The sequence below is a fragment of the Corylus avellana genome, chromosome ca3 (genome assembly GCF_901000735.1).
Source record: "Corylus avellana chromosome ca3, CavTom2PMs-1.0".
In the NCBI taxonomy this organism is placed as follows: Eukaryota; Viridiplantae; Streptophyta; class Magnoliopsida; order Fagales; family Betulaceae; genus Corylus; species Corylus avellana.
Window position 1 is genome coordinate 1,634,735 of NC_081543.1, and position 19,356 is coordinate 1,654,090.

Sequence of the window (19,356 nt, forward strand, 5' to 3'; positions counted from 1 at the left end):
TATATTTACAAATAAATCCAAAACCCTATGCCCATTTCTCTCTCTCTCTCATATTTTGTATTAAATGTAAGCAATTAAAATCAATCAAACAATCACATCCTATAGGTGGACTTCAATTATTTTTTAAAATTCAAAACCAGTTAAAAAATAAATAAAAAACAGAAACAAAAACAACAATAAAATAATAAAATCATTATAATCACAAGTGTCATTGAACCCGAGCCATTGGTAAACTGTCTTTATCGTTGGAGTGAGAGAACCAAATTCCCTGAACTTGGGAGAGAATGTACAGCATTTTTCATGACGTTATTCCATTAAATTAGATTAATCAATTTCCAATATATATATATTGTTTTGTCTAATTGGAAATTGATTAATCTAATTTAATGGAATAACGTCATGAAAAATGCTGTACATTCTCTCCCAAGTTCAGGGAATTTGGTTCTCTCACTATATATATATATATATCTTTGAAGAGAAGGTCAACAAAATCTTTACAAGCCAATAACTACTTTTCTTGATTAATCAACCCCCAGTTAATTACACAAAAAAGAAAATATAATTATTTGGGGTCAACAAAATCTATTAGACTCGAATTGAAGTTCTGATTAGAGAAAAATTAGAGATTCTCTAATTGTTAATAGTTATTTTTCATTTTAAATTTAACTTTTTGAAGATTCTGGGAATCTATTTCCAGCCCCGAGTCAGAAATATGTGGCCCCGAGTCAGAAATATGTGGCCCCGAGTCAGAAATATGTGGATCTTTCAAGTTGACAAGGCGGCGGATTCCCGTGTCCCACGCAATCGCTAAACGACGTTGTCGCACAATTACGTCTTGGTTTTGGCCACCACAGAACCCTAGTAAATTGCGTGTGGGTGCCTTGTGGTTGTACAAGAAGGTTCCTATAAAGAAGAGGTCGGAGAGAGTTTCGTTTCAGAGACGGAGACACAGACGCCAAGAGAGAGAGAGCGAAAGAGATTAATCTCTGAGATTAATTATGGCCCAGCTGAAGGCAATTTCTCCTTGTTCATCCACAAATCTTGCTCTTCACCCACCCAAGAGAGGTACCCTCTTGTTTGCTTTCGAGTTTTTGAGTTTTAATTGACATTTTTTTTTGTTGTTCTTTGAAATTTATTTGCATTTTCCAATCGCATTTTTCTCTGACCATTGATTATCTAAGATCTGGGCTCTGTTTGCTCTGTGTCCATTTCCGAGGCACAGAGAAGAAAAAAAACGTATAAATCTTGCTCGCAAATGTTTTCTAACATTCTGGGCTCTATTTGTTTTGAAGCTTGTTTTTGTGAGCTTTGTGAAAAATTATTTCTGCTGATGCTCACACAAAAATCTTTCTTTTCACCCACCCAAGAGAGATACCTCTTGTTTCGTTTCAACTTTTTGAGTTTTAATTCATTTCTTCTTTTTGTTTTTCATTCAAATTTATTTGCATGTTTCAACCGCATTTTTCTGTGAGCATTCATTATCTAAGATCTGTAATCTGCTTGCTTTGTTGATATACGGTTCCAAGGCAAATCCTGGTTGCAAATGTTTTTTAACATTCTGGGCTCTGTTTTTCAAGCATGTTTTTGTTTTCCATGAGCTTCGTGAAAAAATATTTTTGCTGATGCTTACCCAACCCAAGAGAGGTGCCTCTTGTTTTCTTTCGACCTTTTTTAAGTTTTAATTGCCTTTTCTTTTTGTTGTTCTTTAACATTTATTTGCATGTTATATATATATATATATATTTGCATGTCTCAATCGCATTTTCTGTGAGTATTGATTATGTAAGATTTGAACTTTGTTTGCTTAGTTGATACATTTCCCAGGCACATAGAAGAAAAAAAGTGCAAATCTTTTTTTTTTTTGTAAGAAAAAAGTACAAATCTTGGTTGCAAATGTTTTCTAACATTCCGGGCTCTGATTTTTTAAGCATGTTTTGCTGTGAAAAAATATTTCTGCTGATGCTCACCCACAAATATTGCTTTTCACCCACCCACCCCCCAAGAGAGGTTTGTTTCCTTTCGACTTTTTAAGTTTTAATTTTTTTTTTTTTTTATTTGAAATTTATTTCCAAGTTTCGGCCTCATTTTCTGTGAGCATTGATTATCTAAGATCTTAATCTGCTTGCACGTAGAAGAAAAAATACAAATCTTGGTTGGAAATCTTTTTTAACATTCAAGGCCTATCTCTTTAAGCATGTCTTTGTTTTCCATGAACTTTGTGAAAAATTATTTCAGCTGAAATATATCATTTTTTGGTGAAACCCAATAGAGAATTTACTCCCCACATGATAGAACGGCAGCAGTTTGATATTGAGTCAATTTTCACCCAATAATGTTATGAAATCAAAAGTCTGCTGCAAACATTAAATCCGTCTTTTGAAAGATAGAAAATGAAGATTTTGATTTCAAGTAGTTGAATTTCATTTTTATGTTTGGTTCTGTTATCTGCAATTGAATTTCTGAGATTATGTATAATGGATTCTAATTTTACAGGGTCATTGCTGTATAATGGCAAAGTATTCTGCCCCAGGAATTTGTCTTCGTTCCCAGAGGTAGTTTATTCGATTAAAAGTTAATAATGGTCTTTCCATGCCTCTTTATATATAATATTCCTTGTGTAAGTAACGAATTTACTTTGAGTTTTGTTGGCAGTTGGCAGCTAGAACGAGTGAGCTCCATGGTCATGCTATTGCAACTACTAGTAACAGCAGAAATATTACAAAGTCTCATAACAATCAAGGTGAGGTTGTTAGGTTATTGTATATGTTTATGCTATTATATTGTTTGGTATTATGGGCTAAGAACTTTTCGTTTTGGGAGTTAGTATCAGTCAATGCTTGCTATCTTTGGTTATTCTTTTCATGATAGTGTTTTTGAATGGATCGTGCTCCGGCTATCATGTTCCTTGATATTTGATAACATAGATGTCTTTCAAGACATTTTATATGCATTGTTTGAGATTTATCAAAAAAAAAAAAAAAAAAATCTTTGTCTAGCCTCTGTGGTTGTAACGCTTATGATTTGCCCTCGAGATGCAGTTATACAAGCAATTCTGCAGAGTGAGAGGGACATTCAAATTTCTGGAGCTACAAAGGTTAGAGGGTTACGTGGTCAACTCGATAAAGTTGTTCTAGCCTATAGTGGTGGCTTAGACACATCTGTCATTGTCCCATGGCTAAGGTATGTATCGTGTTTCATAGTCCCTTTTTTATTTTTTGGCTTGGAACATTCCCCCTAGTTTTTTATCAATCAAGTACACAGGGTTCTTTAGTTGTACTCTTCTTCCCAATTTAGCAGGTATTAGGATAGTCCCTGTTCTTTCTGGCTTGGAACATTCCCCCTAGTTTTTTGTCAACTAGGTACACAGGGTTCTTTAGTTCTACTCTTCTTCCCAATTTAGTCAGTATTGGAATACATTTATGGGAGTATGAAACTAGACATCACATGCTCTTTTCTTTCAGGGAAATTCACGTCCTTTAGTTTTAAAATGTTTATTTTATGAAAGGGGAGATAGAGCAGTAAGTTTAGAGGAGATAAGGTAGAACAACAATTTGCAGGCACTGTATTTTGGAGTAATGGAGATGACTTTCGTATAAGTATTCTGGTCTTGGAGGTTTTGCTCCCTTCAAGGTCCAAGGTTCAACACCTCTTGGGTGTAAACAATCCGTTGGGGCCACACCCCCTGGTGAAAAACCAACGATTTACCCAGTTCCATGTAGGAAAACTTCTGAGGTTCCCCGATATCAAAAAAAAAAAAAAAAGTATTCTGGTATTGACTTTGGGTCTAAGGAACTGTTGATAATTTTGCCTGATCAAATGTTAGTTCTATGCTTGACATTTTCTTTTGCAGATTTTGTCAAATATTTACAAACAAAAAGAAACTTGTGGAGTGGATGCTTCTTGCTTTCTTTTTAGACGTTATATGCTGCTCTGATTATGCAAAGTGATTTTTTTCTTAACTTTCCCATTGCAGGGAGAACTATGGCTGTGAAGTTATTTGCTTTACTGCGGATGTTGGTCAGGTAACTTTTGGTGGACGATACTTTTCAATTCCTCCTGGCCGGTGGTATTACCGCCTTCCTTCTTGTCTTATTTGTGTGCTTTGTCCGAAATGCTAAAATTCATAGGGTATAGCTGAATTGGAAGGCTTGGAGAAGAAAGCTAAAGCCAGTGGGGCTTCTAAGTTAGTGGTGAAGGACTTGAGGGAGGAATTTGTACGAGATTACGTATTTCCTTGCTTGAGAGCTGGGGCAATTTATGAGAGGAAATATTTGCTGGGAACTTCGATGGCACGCCCTGTTATTGCAAAAGTAAGCTCTTACTTAGAAGTTTGTTACATTGTAGTAGTTTTTATATACAGTAAGCATGTGGACTTTCAAGGAACATTAATAATAACTGTTTGGAGCTCTCGTAGAAGTGAGCTTGCTTTTCCTCTGGTTTGTTCTTGTTGCCATTCGTTGTTTCTGATAGAGTGGACTTTAGATCCTTTATTTGTGCTTTTTTGTAATTTAAATAAATCAACAGTATTTTTTTGTTTTGGTTGAAGAAGCCGCTTCCTTTCTCAGCTATTTGTTATCAACTTTTTTTATTTTAAATGATACTCTTTCTGTCTGATCTTATATGTATTACTTCTTTAACAGGCCATGGTGGATGTTGCCAGAGAAGTTGGAGCTGATGCTGTCTCTCATGGATGCACAGGAAAAGGAAATGATCAGGCATGCCTCATGGTTGAAGTCTAGATTTTATGACCCCGTCAAGTATTTTTGTCTTATATGAATCTCGCTTGCTGTTTTGTGTAATCAGGTTCGCTTTGAGCTTACTTTCTTTGCTCTGAATCCCAAGCTAAATGTTGTAGCTCCTTGGAGGGAATGGGATATTAGAGGAAGAGAAGATGCTATTGAATATGCTAGGAGGCATAATGTGCCCGTCCCAGTCACAAAAAAATCCATATACAGCAGGGACAGGAACTTATGGCACCTTAGCCATGAGGTAACATTCACGTCTCCTTTCCCTATTTTGCTATAGTGGTATAGAATTGTCCACTACATCTTGTGCAGTCATTCCTCTATTTTGTCTTGTGCCCCCAGATTTTTTTAATTGGTGTAGGTCTTGGGTTTGAGTATGTTGCTCAGGAATTTTTGTATGAGATGAGCTCATTTTTTGCTTTCTTTGTTTCCTTTAGCCCCTCTCTCTCTCTTTTTCTCTCTCTCACGTGTGTACATTCTATGCCATTAAAGGGCGACATTTTGGAAGACCCGGCAAGCGAGCCTAAGGAGGATATGTACATGTTGACAGTGGACCCAGAAAGAGCTCCAAATGAGCCAGAGTAAGTTTTCCTGTGAAGTTTTCAGTTTGACCCCTGTATCATTATCTATTGATGTGGATGCAATTTTTAAAATTTTCTTGTATTCTTTCTGATGACCTCGTTCCTTGTAGATATGTTGAAATTGGGATAGAATCGGGTTTTCCTGTTGCAATCAATGGGAAGAGGCGTTCTCCGGCAACTCTACTTGCTGAGCTCAACGAGATTGGTGGGAGGCATGGAATTGGCCGAGTTGACATGGTTGAAAACCGACTCGTTGGTATGAAAAGCCGTGGAGTCTATGAAACTCCGGGTGGGACAATCCTTTTCACCGCTGTACGAGAGTTGGAGTCTTTAACTATCGATCGAGACAGCATGCGATTTAAGGATGTGAATGCCCTCACATATGCAGAGCTAGTGTATGCTGGCAGATGGTTTGACCCACTTCGCGAGTCAATAGATGCATTCATGGAGAAGATTACCGAGACTACAACAGGTTCAGTTAGACTCAAACTGTTCAAAGGTTCTGTTACTGTAGCAGGCCGACGGAGCCCTAAAAGCATGTACATGCAAGATCTCTCTTCTTTTGAGGACAGCATGATGTATGATCAAGCTGATGCTGCTGGATTTATACGACTTTATGGTCTTCCAACAAAGGTTCGATCAATGCTTAAGCGGGGTATCTAAGGTGATCAGGCTGAGGCTGATGGGTTTATACAGCTTTACGGTCTTCCATCGAAGGTTCAATCAATGCTTAAGCGGGGTATCTAAAGCTTGTCCCCCTTTGTTTTGTCTTTCTGATCACCAATCCATTTGGATTAGTTTAATAATTGCTATTAGGTTCTTAGGATTTACCATCTATTTAGTGTTCCCTCTTGTGACGTGTTAATTTTGTGATTGATTTGGACAACAATGGAAGCCTTATTTATTCTTCTTTTTTCTTCTGTACTTCTGTTGGTGCACATATATTCTTCTACAACTTTATTGAAGCAACTTCAATAGGATGCCCATTAGGGGAAAGGAGATGAGATTTCATCTCCTTGAGGATGAACTTCATGGTTGCATCCAGTTATAAAGATGCCAATCCAATAATATCCCATCAGATTCAAACAGGTTCTGGCTTTTAATTCAACTTGGATTTTCTGCTAGGGCAATGATTTCAATATTGTAAATCCATCAAGACTATTTCCAAAAGCTCAGGGAAGAAGTCTGCATCAAGAATTCCTGAAAAGTAAATAGGTTCACTAACTGATATGCACTGTTATCATTGTCTAACAATTAAGCCCTTCTCCTCTACATGTTCATCCTTTCTGTAAGTTGCCAACATCTTCTGCTTTTTAATGGGACTCTAAAATAATGTGAAACTTTAATCTCACATGAATGTTTGGTTCTAAGCCATTGCTTAAGCCAGACTGATGCCTTCTCAAAACTATCGACCTTTCCAAGGAACAATGACATATAGTAGGAGAGAAATCTCAACAATGGCATAACAATATAGACTTGCATATTTTTTTAAAGTACGAAATCTCAATGTATGACAGAATTGGATGTTTTTAACTTTCTGATATTGACACATGGATTGTAGATACTTTATGGATGAAAAAAGTTGGATTAAGTTATCCTTCAAATTGGGTCGGAAAATTTTCTTTTACTCGATTTATTAAAATGACATGTGTCCTAAATACATATGATTCTCACGTGCTTTTTCAATAGAACATATTAAAAATGATCCAAATATTCCTTGATTCACAAGCCCTCTCCAGCTTTTTTTTTTCTTTCCAAATTTGACAATATGCCTTCATGATGATCCTTAATATGATGATTCAAAAGAACAATGCAACAAAAAATAACTTCCCTTGCTCTAAAATTGCCTCTTTTCTTTTAGGAAGACTAGCTTGCTGATTGGGATACTTTATAATTCTTATGGTATTTTATCATGCACAATTTTTTAAATTTCAATAATTGTTTTGAAATTAAAAATGACTGAGATTATCATGCACATCTGTAACTTATCATTTATTTATATTTTTTAAAATTTTCTTTAATTTAAGGGATTTATTTTATTTTATTTTTACACTTCTCATAGATGGCATTTTGGTATTTTCAGACCTCTTACTGGGGTATATTAGACATTTCATGCATTTACCATACAAATTAACCAAAAAAATAGCTTTTATTAAATAATATTTTATTTGTCCTTTTATGTCACTTCCAGACCCTTTTTACGAGCGTGTGGTTCCCACGAGAAATGGCGGGCAAGAGGGATGGCATTTGATGTAAAAACCACAGCAGAGTGAGGTCATTTCCACTATTCTCTCTCTAAACCCTCAATTCCATTCCGTTACAGATCGACTTACAGTTTCTTTCCCAAACGAACTCTCTCTCTCTAAAACCTCTCGCGTAATGATCGGACTAAGCCGCTTGATCACGGTGACAGCGACGCCGCCGCTGTTCCGGCTGGCGCGGCTCGCTCTGAGCCGATTCTATTCCCCCTCCGCCTCGGCCGCTACTCAGCCTCAAGCCGACTACTACTACTACGGAGCCGAGAGCGAGAGCGAGCGGCTGGCGGCGGCTGCAATGGCGGATTCGGAGGGCTCGGGGCCGAACCGAGGGGTGCAGTGGGTGTTCATTGGGAACCCCGGCGCCAAGAGGCACGTGTACGCTGTGAGGCTCGCGAAGCTTCTAGAAGTTCCTCACATTTCAATGGCTAGCCTGGTCCGTCAAGACCTCAGCCCTCGCTCTGCGCTCTACAAACAGGTCTCTGATTCTCTGCTTTCGCTTTGTGTTTTTCGAAGTTGTTTTTTGTGTTTTTGCTTTGTGGTCACTGGTTTAGTTCTTTGATTTTGTGCTGAGAAGTGTTATTGGTTGATTTTGTTGATGATCTCTATTTTCAGGGTGGAGTTAATTAGATTTTAAGCATGATTAAAGGTGAAAAATGCTAAGATAATCTTGACCATTTGATTGAATAATGATTAAAATTTCGAGAATTCTAACGTAAAGTTTCGAATCCATAGTTGTTTGAATGAAGACAGAGATCAGGTCTGGTGGTTTGGGATTTGAGGGTGTTTTGGTCAATTCACTTTTTGAAGGTCATGGTAGATATGGTGCTTTGCTGGAAGGGCCATTTTTGTAAATGGAGCTGATAAATATCTGTCTTTGTTCAACTACATTATGCATTGTGAGTTTCTCTGCTATATACCAACCAAAAAAAAATCCTTTTTTTTAATTGCACGACAAATTTGCCTTTTTATTGTTAAAGATAAAAAATGGAAAAGATATTTACTTATGTGAAGAATCTTTCGGGATTTAACATTTCACCTGCAATATTTTGGGCTGTATTGTCTTCGGAAAATGAGGATAGGCGTATATATGTATAGTATTGTTGGAAAATATCATGGATCGTCACCAAAAAAAAAAAAAAAGAATCCCTATTCAAGATCAATGCAGTTCCTTTTTGGGTGGCTGTGGGGTGCTCGAAAGAAGTATTACAAATTGGCTTCTGGGTACCAAATAAGCAAAATGATTTACTTGTATGGTTCTAAGAACAAAATGGGATTGCTCGGTTGAATTATGCCAAAATACTAGGATACTAGAAGTATATCTGTGATCTGTCTTGAAAGAATTTACAATTGTTTAAATGAAAATGGATGGTGCAATTTAAGATGCAAAGCTTTTTGAAGTATATCTGTGAGACTGTGAACCAAGCTGGAAACTGTAGTTGGTCGATGAGGATCTGGAGGAGACATCCTTTTGAAGTTAGTGTGTGTACCATTACCAGTGTGTAGATGAAGTATTTTATGAGTATTCTAAAATAACCATTCCATGTTGGCATTATTACTGTATTATTGTCAATATTGTAAGGAATTCTAGAGCTGTGATTATTGCTGATTACATCAAAGCTTTCATAAACTAGTGGAGGGATTGGAAATTTTCTAAAAAAAATAAGTATGATAGTCCTTTATCAGAACCAATGCAGTATTAATATCCCACTCACTTTATATTATCTTTTTATATTTTCTCTTTCATGATCTGAAAATAGATTGCAAATGCTGTCAATCATGGGGAACTTGTTCCAGAGGATATAATATTTGGGCTGTTGTCGAAGAGATTGGAAGATGGGTATTACCAAGGTGAAAACGGGTTTATTCTGGATGGAATTCCTCGTTCACCAATCCAGGCTGTAAGTCTTTTATTACAGACACTTGACCTTCTTATGACTGGCCTAATGCACATTTCATCTGTTGTATGTACTTGACTTTGTCAGACTACTTAAATTTTGTCTTTTGGAATCTGCAATAATTGCTTTGGTTCCCAGATATTGTTATGCTCAGATAAAAAGGATGCAAGGTTGGATTTAATTCAACTTTACTTCTTCCTCAGCGTCAGTATACCTGTCGAGATATTCTGCTCTAGGGTCATGCTTGCACCTCATTAGAAACATGCATTGATGATAACACAACTTGGACTAGTGCAGCCATGAACTCTAATCTTTTGTCACAGGGGATCCTTGACCAACTTGCGGAGATTGATCTCGTTGTGAATTTTAAATGCACAGAGGATTGCTTGGTGAAACACCAAAGAGGTAGTCTTTTTTCCCCCTATTGAATCTCATGAGATAAACAACTCCCAAGGTATAAGTTTCTGGTATGGCGATGCATTTCTCTCAACCAAAATCCTTAAATGCTGATGCAGATGGTACCTGGAAGGAAAAACTCCAAGTCTATGCAAAACAGGTAATCCTCAATTCTCATATCTCGGTACTTCCCTTGCATTTTTGTAGATGCTTCCTGATCTGAACTTAATCATGAACGTCCATCTTGCATGGTATTGTTTTTATGTTTATCACTAGTGATGGTTTCCACTTTCTTTTGGTCCAGTCACAATTTTCACATCCCTTGGTGAAATTTGAAATGGGTGGGAAAATTTATTTATGAGTTGTCAAATCACCAATTGTTTCAAAAGTTTAAGTTCATAAGGAATAGTAAATCTAATCATTTAATTGAATATATAATATTTCCCCTCACGTATGGGTTCAAATTTCCTCTTAACAAGTGAGGTCTAACACATAGATATTTAACTAAAATGGGAGATAAATTGTAGAGTCAAATTTCGAACTTAGAACTTCAGAATATTATGTTAAATCACCAATTGTCCCGAGAGCTTAAGCTGATGATAGAAAATGTTGAATTTACTTATTTAATAAATATTCTAAACATGTATTAGGCAGTGAGACAAATCGAAGTTCCTGTTTTAAGCTTTGTATCTTTCATTCTAATTTGGTGCTAGAACTGTAGAAAGTGACATCATAGTTGTCTAACCGGAGAGAAGTGAAACAAAATTTGGGCAACACAGTTTGAGTATATCACACATCTTGAGATTGCTTTTTCTGTGACTTGTAATAACCCAACCTGGAATATGCCTATTTTGAGATGGTTAATTCCCTTTCAAAAAGTCAATTGACTATGGTTCTGCCAGCCATTGTAATTCATTGTGTTTTAGTTAGATTAATTAGTCAGAAAGGACTTCTATTATATATTATTTTTAATCCTAGGGCAGCTGAATTCCATTATGATATATGGAAAGCAAACTTCTTGCGTCATTCTGGCATTTGTCTCTGGCTAAGGCTAATAGTCCTTTAGGCTGTAAATTTTTCCTTTCTTTCTTCTTCTTATTCCTTCTGCTCATCTGCATGGTGACGCACATTTAGAGAGACAGACTTATTTCTCATGGTCCAAGCCCTTGGTTCCAAGAATGGATCATTGCTCTTCATTGGGAAAGTTCGTCATTAGAGAAAACTGATACTGGAAACAGCCGTTAAAAACTTTTGTGCTACATTGATACATTATTAATAACCTTTTGACGACCCTGCAGTGTGATGGAAAGCAATTTTTTTTAATTCCTTTCTGTGTTGGTGGGTTTTTCTGAGCCACGATGCTCATATTATATGTATATATAATAACATAATCAGAAGGGGAGGTGAGTTTTCATGATTTTTTTTTTCTTCCCAGAGCAAGCCACTAGAAGAATATTACAGCAAACAGAAAAAGCTTCTTGATTTTCAAGTTGGCAGTGCACATGGGGAGACTTGGCGAGGGCTTTTGGCTGCATTACAGCTACAACATATATACGCCGCCTGTTCTTCACATAAACTCACCACAGGATTCGATTGGCTTTAGTTTAGTGCTATGATTCTTTACCATGTTTTCTTTTTTTTCTTTTTTTTTTTCTTCGAGTTTACAGTAAATATGAGGCTTAGTTCTAAGATTCTCATCCATGTTTTGACTTCTTTACTGTAAATATGTGTAACGCGAATCACATTGTTAGGCTGAGAGTCTTGTAGCAAATGCTTTGAAATAGTGTTGAAATCTCTTGTACTCATCGGTTTATCAAGTGTAAGCAGTTCTCATCATTCAAATTGTAATATAGTTTTGGCAGCCTGGAAAACAACCTTTTTGAGCTTCTACAAACGACTTCTTTGTTTCTCTTTCCCTACAAATTACGCACTTGACCTATTTTCTCTCGGTTTTAACAAAAACAACTAACACAAAAGAGTTAAGTAAAAGGGCTAGGTAGTTTGGGGGGACATTAAAACTTTTTAAAGTTTGAAAATACGTTCCAATTTGTGTATAAGTTTGAAGGGGTAAGTGTAGTTTTTTTATTTATTTTTGTTCATGTGTATTGCCCTTTGATCAACTTAGTGTAGCGGTGAACGAGTAGAATATTCCTTGGATCTAAAGTTGTTCTAATAGTCTAAGATATTGTAAAGTCCCCATGATTTATTTTAATCTATCACAATTTGAATACAAGTTTGACAAGAAAAGAATTCTACCATTGATTTGGGACTAGTACTTCCATAGTTGATGAAATCTATTGAAGTTACCTGGTAACTGATTCTATATCAGTCATTTTACAATTACAGCACCACATGTCTATCAAGATCTATCAACTCTGCCCAGATTGAGGCACATTTATGCCTTTACATGGCCTCAGATGTTTGTGATGTCTTCTAATCAGCAATGAAATGGGTATGTTCAGGAGCAGCTAGCTTACATGCACCCCCAAAATAAAAAAAAGGAAAAGAAAAAGAAAAAAGAACATTGATGTGATGCAGAGTCAAAGCCTATGATCACCATCACCTGTTGTTGACTGAATTTGAGCTGCATACTGTAAGTTCCAAAGCACATCCTCAATAGAGGGACGACTACATGACTCAAGAGAAATGCATTTGCTCATTATGGAAATCACAACTGATAAGGATTCTTGCGAGCAGCTGGCTTGCACAATTGGGTCAATTATCCTTTTCTGCCCATCTGGGGAGTTGAATGATGTCTGCAAATGAAGAATCTAATATCAGAAAACAATATATATATATATATTCTACAGTCAGAATTTCTGTACATACCATTTCATTTAGCAAGAATGCCTCTCTTCTAGCATGTATCGAAGGACCAACAAGTGCCTCAAGTAATATGAATCCAAAGCTATAAACATCATCCTCTAATTTTGTCATTTGCCTGAAGACATGGATACCAAATAGTTAAAATGTTAATCAACACAGACTAATATCTAGAGGTTTCTAGTCAGCACTTGTCCATGGTCAATTTCAGTCCAACCCTTCCAATAAGCTCCATGAGAATATGACATCTAAATAAACATCAATGAGTGACGCTAATCTTCGCACCCATTTCACACTAACTGACGTGTCGTATTATAAGTGATTTCTCATGTTAGCGGAAAGCCATTTAAAACATGGTGGTTTAGCCGGTGCGAAATGGGTGTGAATAATGGCATTACTTAACATCAATTTATCACATCAAAACATGGCTTTGATTAAAGAACATCCTTACCATGATTTAAGGCCTTCTCCTTTTGCCTACAAACCAAGGGCACAAGTCAATAACCACTAACAATAATTTACTGCATGGTGATCTAATCAATCGATTAAATTAAGCCTTACCCTACATTTGTCAGTTTCTTCTGAGATAATAGACAGCCCATAGTCACCTAACTTTGCCATCCAATGCTCATTGAGCAGGATATTATTTGTCTTCAGTCGGTTGCTGAAGAAACCTGGAATAACTCCAGTATGTAGGAAGTGCACAGCCTTGGCTACACCAATTAGGACTGCCAATCTCTCTGACCAATTGAAAACCTTTCTGCAGCTATTCTCTACACATGCAATGCTGCTATACTTAGAATATAATGAGTCTGCAGAGTAAGAGTTTCAAGGGGCACAAACGATGTGGTGAAGTGGGAGTTGGGAATCATTTTTTCTTTTATCTTAACCTTCAATAAAGAGTCTATGTTAGTGCAAGTTCTGAAGGAATAAGGAGTCTATCTCGAAGTCATCCCAGAGATGGTCTTTGTTATCATACTCTGTTTAGTTATGTTCAAGTCTATCTCTTATGCCTGTAATTGTTATTGGGTAGGAATCTGTATCTCTTATGTGTGAGTCTATTTAAGGCAACATTCTATGAATAAAAAGGCATGAAAAGTTTTATCCCTCAAACCCTGTGTTTGGCAGAGGCCTAGGATTCTCTAATATCCTACCACTTTAATCTCTTTTCAGGAAAATAGGCAGGAAGATGAGGCTAGATCCTGCTTCTTTCTCTATTGAGAGGAGAATATCCTACTATTTTAATCTCTCTTTAGGAAAATAGGCAGGAAAAAGAGGTTAGATCCTGCTTCTTTCCCTATTGAGACGAGAGTGACCCAATCCCTTTTGAATTCTTGTAACAATGCACATGTCTATAACCTTAATGAAAAAATATGGGAGCTGGAATCCTGTTGAAATTTTAGTTCATAAACCCCTATATCTGTCAAAACAAATGCAGCATTATCTCTATGTGAGGAAAGTCATGTCCTGATGATCAGATATTTGAAAAACTCCAGAAGACATAAGCTTCCAAAATTGCCTCTAATATAATTGCTTACTAAATATTCCAAAATTACCTCCAAGATAAGTAGGGAAACTCCCTCTAGGCACATATTCAGATATAAGAAAGACTTTGTTCCCAATGCAATCATCTCTTCCACCAACATCAACGCAGTGCCCCAAAAGGACAACCAAATGTGGGTGACGAAGCTTTGCAAGCAAATCCAACCGGAGTTTAAGATTTCGGATCGAATATTTCTTGGACAAAGGCAGACATCTAATAGCAACTGGGGTGCCATCCTCTAATCTTCCTTTGTAAAGCTGCAAGACAAAGGAGAGAGAGGTTATGGAAATAATAGCTTAGATGGTTGAGTCAATTGCTGTCACATGCAGTGTTCATAATGGTCACATACACATAAGTCCTTTTAATGAACTAAGTATAATAGCAATGCAGCTTGAAACAACAAAATACTTGGGGTTACGAAATATAATTAGGTTCATTTGACAAAACTTTTTAGATGGTACTTTTTACTTTTTGGTTGTGATGTGATATAAAGGCAAAAATAATTTTGGTGGTTTGTGAGTATTTTGTGTTTTAAGTTGTTTGTTAATGCTTCAAGCTACACGAAAAAACATTGCCAAACGAACCCACATGTCATCATATTTCACATGCTATGCATGGTGGTATATAGTATATACCTATAATGTCATCAAATACAACCCACTGATAAGCGATAACATCTTGGGGTTTAGCAGTCTTAACTTTTTACCTTAATCTTCTAATTTTAGTCCTGTTTACAGATTTACACGCGTGATATGCCAAACCTACTACAGTTGTAACTATTCAAAAACTTGATAAAACCTAGATGACTATTTAAATTTGACCATACAATTTCATAAATATTTCTACAGCACCTTTCCACATGATCCTTCTCCCATGAAGGCAGAGTTATCAAAGTTGTTTGTAGCTTGTTTTATCTCTTGTAAAGTAAAAGACCGACAAACTGGAAGACCTTGCATGCCCAACTTTGCAGCTTCAGAAACAAATCCTAAACAAGAAAAAATGTGTTACCATAAATGTTCATTCATCAAATTTAAAAATCATGTCCAGTTGTCGGCATAGAAAACTGTTTTTTAGCTTTCAAATTCAGGCCATATTTAAGCACTATTTTCCTTTCAAGGGGAAAAACTATTTTTGCATTCTTGTTAGTAGATGACCTACTTGAGTTTGCTAGAAACTCAGAGGAGAACCCAGCTGCTGAGGTATTTTGCTCTGCTTTCTGCAATAAATGCTGCTCTGATATCCCTCGAGGGCAATATCTTCTACACAAAAATAGAAAGCCAAAAGCCAAAAGTGCCATAACTACGAAGATTCCAACAATTACACCAACTAAAATTGCTAAGTTTTTGCCTCTGGATTGTTTCTTCATTCTGACTGGCTCACAATATGGTTCTGCATGCTGATGCCTTATATCGATGGCTAAGCAATTCCCATCAAACTTGACAACTCTCTTTTCTGTCTTAGTGCTCAAACAAGAAGGCAATCCACCCATTAACCTGTTATTGGATATATCAACAAACTCAAGTTTTCTGCCACAGCTTAGATGGTCTGGAAGTGACCCACCAACCATATTTGATGCAATACTCAAGTAAGTGATATTGGGCAAAGAGAAAAGTGCAGTAGGAGGTTTCCCTCTAAGCATATTGGATGACATGTCAAGGTGTTGAAGCTGACTTAATCTGCCATATTGCTTTGGAATCTCACCCAAGAAGGAGTTATTGCTGAGGAAAACCATGATCACTCCTTCGGGCATTTCAGGCAGCATAGAGTGTAATTTGTTTGCACTCAAATCCAGAAAACGTAAGCTATTTAAGCTGGTAAGATGTAGTAATTCTCCAGACATGTCATTGCTAGATTTGAACTGATTGTTCCTCAAGCTTAGAATTGTCAGATTAGATAATGAATCAAACCAATTGGGGATTGTAGTATTGAAGAAATTGTCATCCAGTTTAAGAGTTTGAAGCTTCACCATTGTAGAAATCTTTGGAGGAATTGATCCAAAAAGAAAATTTGAACTCATATCAAGATATTCAAGTGAAGACAATCGATGAATTTTGTCTGGAAGTTGACCCCAAATGCCCAAAGATACCAAACTAAGAACTCTCAAGCTGGTTAGCCTCGCCAGGGTGGCCACAAAAGAATCCATAGAAAAGCTCTCTGATAGAGTTTGATTGGGAATTGAAAACCCATGAAAGTCACCAACTTTGGCAGCCTCATCACCCATAATTCTGAGCTCAGTGACAAAATTGTCTTGGCATGTGATGTTTACTTGTACAAATGAAGATAAAGAGCAAAAATCTTTAGTATGATCATTCCAAATCTCCAACTGCTTGGGGTACTCTAAGTGCTTTCTGAGCTGAAGAAGCACTTGGGTTTGAGAGGGTTGTAATTGATAAGTACCAAGAACAAAAAAACTCCATGTAAAACAGAAAGGTAAAAACAAGCAACTCCACCCCATGAAACACTCTCTCTCTTCGTCAATGCTTCATGTAGTTTCAGAAGACAACAGAGTAAGAGATCCCATATAAACCTGTCATTTAATAATACATAAAGCAGGAAAAAAAAAATATCTATCAGTGAAACAGAGACTGACCTTGCAAAGATCAAGCAGAGTTGTGGTAGTTTATATTGAAATTTTGGGGTTTCTCTGATTTTGAAGAAAACCCGGTAATGTAATGCAAGCTGCACAGATCCAAAAGCTGCAAAATTTACCTCACAATTTGAAATCTTGCATTGTTGAACAAGTTTCAGAGCACTTCCCAAAAAACATAAAAGAGACAGTTCCACAGAAATTAGGAAGGAGAAGCAGAATGAAAACAGAGACTGAAGTCCTTGATTGACAAACAGAACCGCTGAAATGTGATAAGTTGAATGCTTCAAGGAAGATAAGGATAACCCATGAAGGAAAATATGAGTAACGAACATGCATCGACTGTGTGATTTGTGAAGCGGTTTTCCTCTCTCTCTCTATTTTTTCTCTTTCTGATCAATGATTATATGCCAACAACTAGGGAGCACTAGCAATAAAGGTTATGCATGCTTTTCTGACGAAAAGTTTGGGATACGAGAAGTGGGGTTACCTGGATTAATGCATTTAGTGCTTCCACATGTTGTTCTTTCTTTGGAGACTGCGATCTCTCTCTCTCTAGCTCTCCCTCCCTCTAGCATTCCTGCATATTGGGTTTTCATTCATAGAATCATTGCTTTATTGCAAGTGCAAATTCTCCCACTTTTTTTAGTTTTTTGGTGCAAACGAATTCTCACTCTCATTGAGCAGTGAACACATAGCAGCAGCTCCAACTCAAAATGAAGTCAAATCTGTTTCTTTGCCTGTTCCTGGTCGTAGATTTCAATGTCTTTGCAGAAAGTTTCTGATACTGACCTTGACTTCCGTTATAATTACATTGTTGTTTTATCTTGTTTTTCTGTTCTTGTCCGAATTTTATTTCACTTTGCTGTTTTTTTTTTTAAAAAAAAAATAATTTTATTTCAGTGAAATCATAACCAATTGAAGGACAGAATGGTAATAACAATATAGACATCCTTGGAAAGTGATGTTGCTAGTTACCTTAACTTGACAGGCTGTCTATAATATGATATCAGCAAATGCTCATTTAGCCCATGCAATCCTGTTTTGGCAAGTTTAAGCAACAAGACATTTTAATATGGTCTGAGCATCCACTCCAATGAAACCTTCATGATTTGCAGTATTAGATCAGAAGATAAGGGCTTTAGCCATGTGGGCAGTATGTCCTCTACACTGAGTTCTGTACAGAACTGGCAACATAATCCTTTCTCAAATCAAGCCAAAGGAAGAGAACCTTCCTTTACTGTTGGTCCACTTGGAGATAGATGGAGCGCTTTTGGTGGTGTTGGTAAATATGGCTCTTGTGTTTCAGTCATTTTTAGTTGGTTCATAACATGTTTGAAATTGTATTTGAGAAATAAACTTAACGTTTTGACCATTTTTAGGTTTTTTTACCCTTAAAAGTGATTTCAATTTTTTTTTTCAAATAAGTATTTTTTTTCTTTAAACGGACTTTTTGAGTATTAAACGCACTTTTAAGCCCTTTAAACGTACATCCAAAAAAGCTATTAGTCAATAATAATTCTACATAATCCATGGCCTTTTGGACAAGGCTGAAGGAAAAATTTTGAAAATAGGGAGACCTCTGACCCCTTGATTCCAATTTCCATCCCTACATGCCAGGAGTCAGCCAGAGTGGTCCTGGACAGCCCTTAAAGGTCCTCAAGCCTTATCACCATCAAGAATACCAAGTAATTCCCCAGTTGGCATGGACAGTAAATTTTACAGCATATGAGCCTGTAAGAACCAGCATGCAGGCTTGTATATGAATCTCAATTATAGTAAAAACACTGAATATGACATACAACTGATAACATCTCTTTCATATTATTGAAAGATTCGTGATTGAAAATGAAAGTGGAAAAGAAAAGCACCACATGCATAAAGGAAATAAATATGTAGGCCATGCCATGAGGGCTCCCTAGGGAACTACAGCTAATGGACAAGAGAGATAACAGTATCTATTATTACAAGATAGCTAAGGTTTTTACGTCCCTGATAAACTAGCGTGGTAAACCACACCGACACTTATTACATTAATTATTAAAATGAGACTCGTATTAGTAATAAATTCTACTAAAAGTTGTAGCATTCGATCCATTTCCTTGTGAGAATGACCCCACCCCTCATAATGTGTAACCCTGATTCTAGGGCAAGTTAGGTTTACCAAGAGAAATAGCATTAAAGATGTAATAAATAAGGAATGAGATAAGATTGAACAAGGAAGGTGTTGAAATGCAAAGAGGAAAAGAGGTCATGACAGAAGAGACTCTCACATTGAAGTGGCAATTTCTTTACTACAAATATGGGACCAACCATCTCATGGTTTCGCCTTTAATCTCATGGTACGTCTTCATCAAATAATTCATTCAACAAAGATATGGACAAAGTTTTCCTCCAAACTAGGTTGGAGGAAATTCCTCCAACCTAGTCTCTAAAATTGACATGTGTCCTCAAACATGTGCTTCTCACATGTTTTTTTTAATACCCTAATTTCCACAAACTATAGTTAACTCCACCGTTAGTTTCTC

The 19,356-nt window shown here is 36.7% G+C and overlaps 3 protein-coding genes across 7 annotated transcripts; 2 read left to right on the plus strand and 1 right to left on the minus strand.

Annotated features, from left to right (window-relative positions):
- Positions 1–900: 900 nt before the first annotated feature.
- Positions 901–6,246, plus strand: LOC132175078 (argininosuccinate synthase, chloroplastic-like). Its single transcript, XM_059586894.1, has 10 exons — positions 901–1,065; positions 2,494–2,552; positions 2,653–2,740; positions 3,039–3,180; positions 3,974–4,022; positions 4,128–4,310; positions 4,641–4,715; positions 4,804–4,989; positions 5,238–5,326; positions 5,437–6,246. Exons 1-10 carry the CDS (start codon positions 999–1,001, stop codon positions 5,987–5,989), a joined length of 1,491 nt encoding a protein of 496 aa, XP_059442877.1. The 5' UTR covers positions 901–998; the 3' UTR covers positions 5,990–6,246.
- Positions 6,247–7,470: 1,224 nt separating this feature from the next.
- On the plus strand, positions 7,471–11,784 carry LOC132175188 (probable adenylate kinase 7, mitochondrial). Its single transcript, XM_059587054.1, has 5 exons — positions 7,471–8,059; positions 9,342–9,482; positions 9,803–9,884; positions 9,995–10,035; positions 11,311–11,784. Exons 1-5 carry the CDS (start codon positions 7,706–7,708, stop codon positions 11,476–11,478), a joined length of 786 nt encoding a protein of 261 aa, XP_059443037.1. The 5' UTR covers positions 7,471–7,705; the 3' UTR covers positions 11,479–11,784.
- Positions 11,785–12,103: 319 nt separating this feature from the next.
- LOC132175167 (probable inactive leucine-rich repeat receptor-like protein kinase At3g03770) lies at positions 12,104–17,579 on the minus strand. 5 transcript variants are annotated; one of them, XM_059587015.1, is made up of 10 exons: positions 17,503–17,569; positions 17,319–17,408; positions 16,832–16,937; positions 15,400–16,721; positions 15,093–15,226; positions 14,255–14,498; positions 13,260–13,471; positions 13,150–13,175; positions 12,705–12,816; positions 12,104–12,631 (listed from the first exon to the last, which is right to left on the minus strand). In XM_059587015.1, exons 1-10 carry the CDS (start codon positions 17,522–17,524, stop codon positions 12,416–12,418), a joined length of 2,484 nt encoding a protein of 827 aa, XP_059442998.1. In that variant the 5' UTR covers positions 17,525–17,569; the 3' UTR covers positions 12,104–12,415. The 5 variants fall into 5 exon arrangements, with proteins under 5 accessions (XP_059442998.1, XP_059443001.1, XP_059443000.1 ...); XM_059587018.1 differs by having other exon boundaries at positions 16,832–16,920; positions 17,319–17,562; XM_059587019.1 differs by lacking the exon at positions 12,104–12,631 and having other exon boundaries at positions 12,727–12,816; positions 13,265–13,471; positions 17,503–17,579.
- Positions 17,580–19,356: the final 1,777 nt, after the last annotated feature.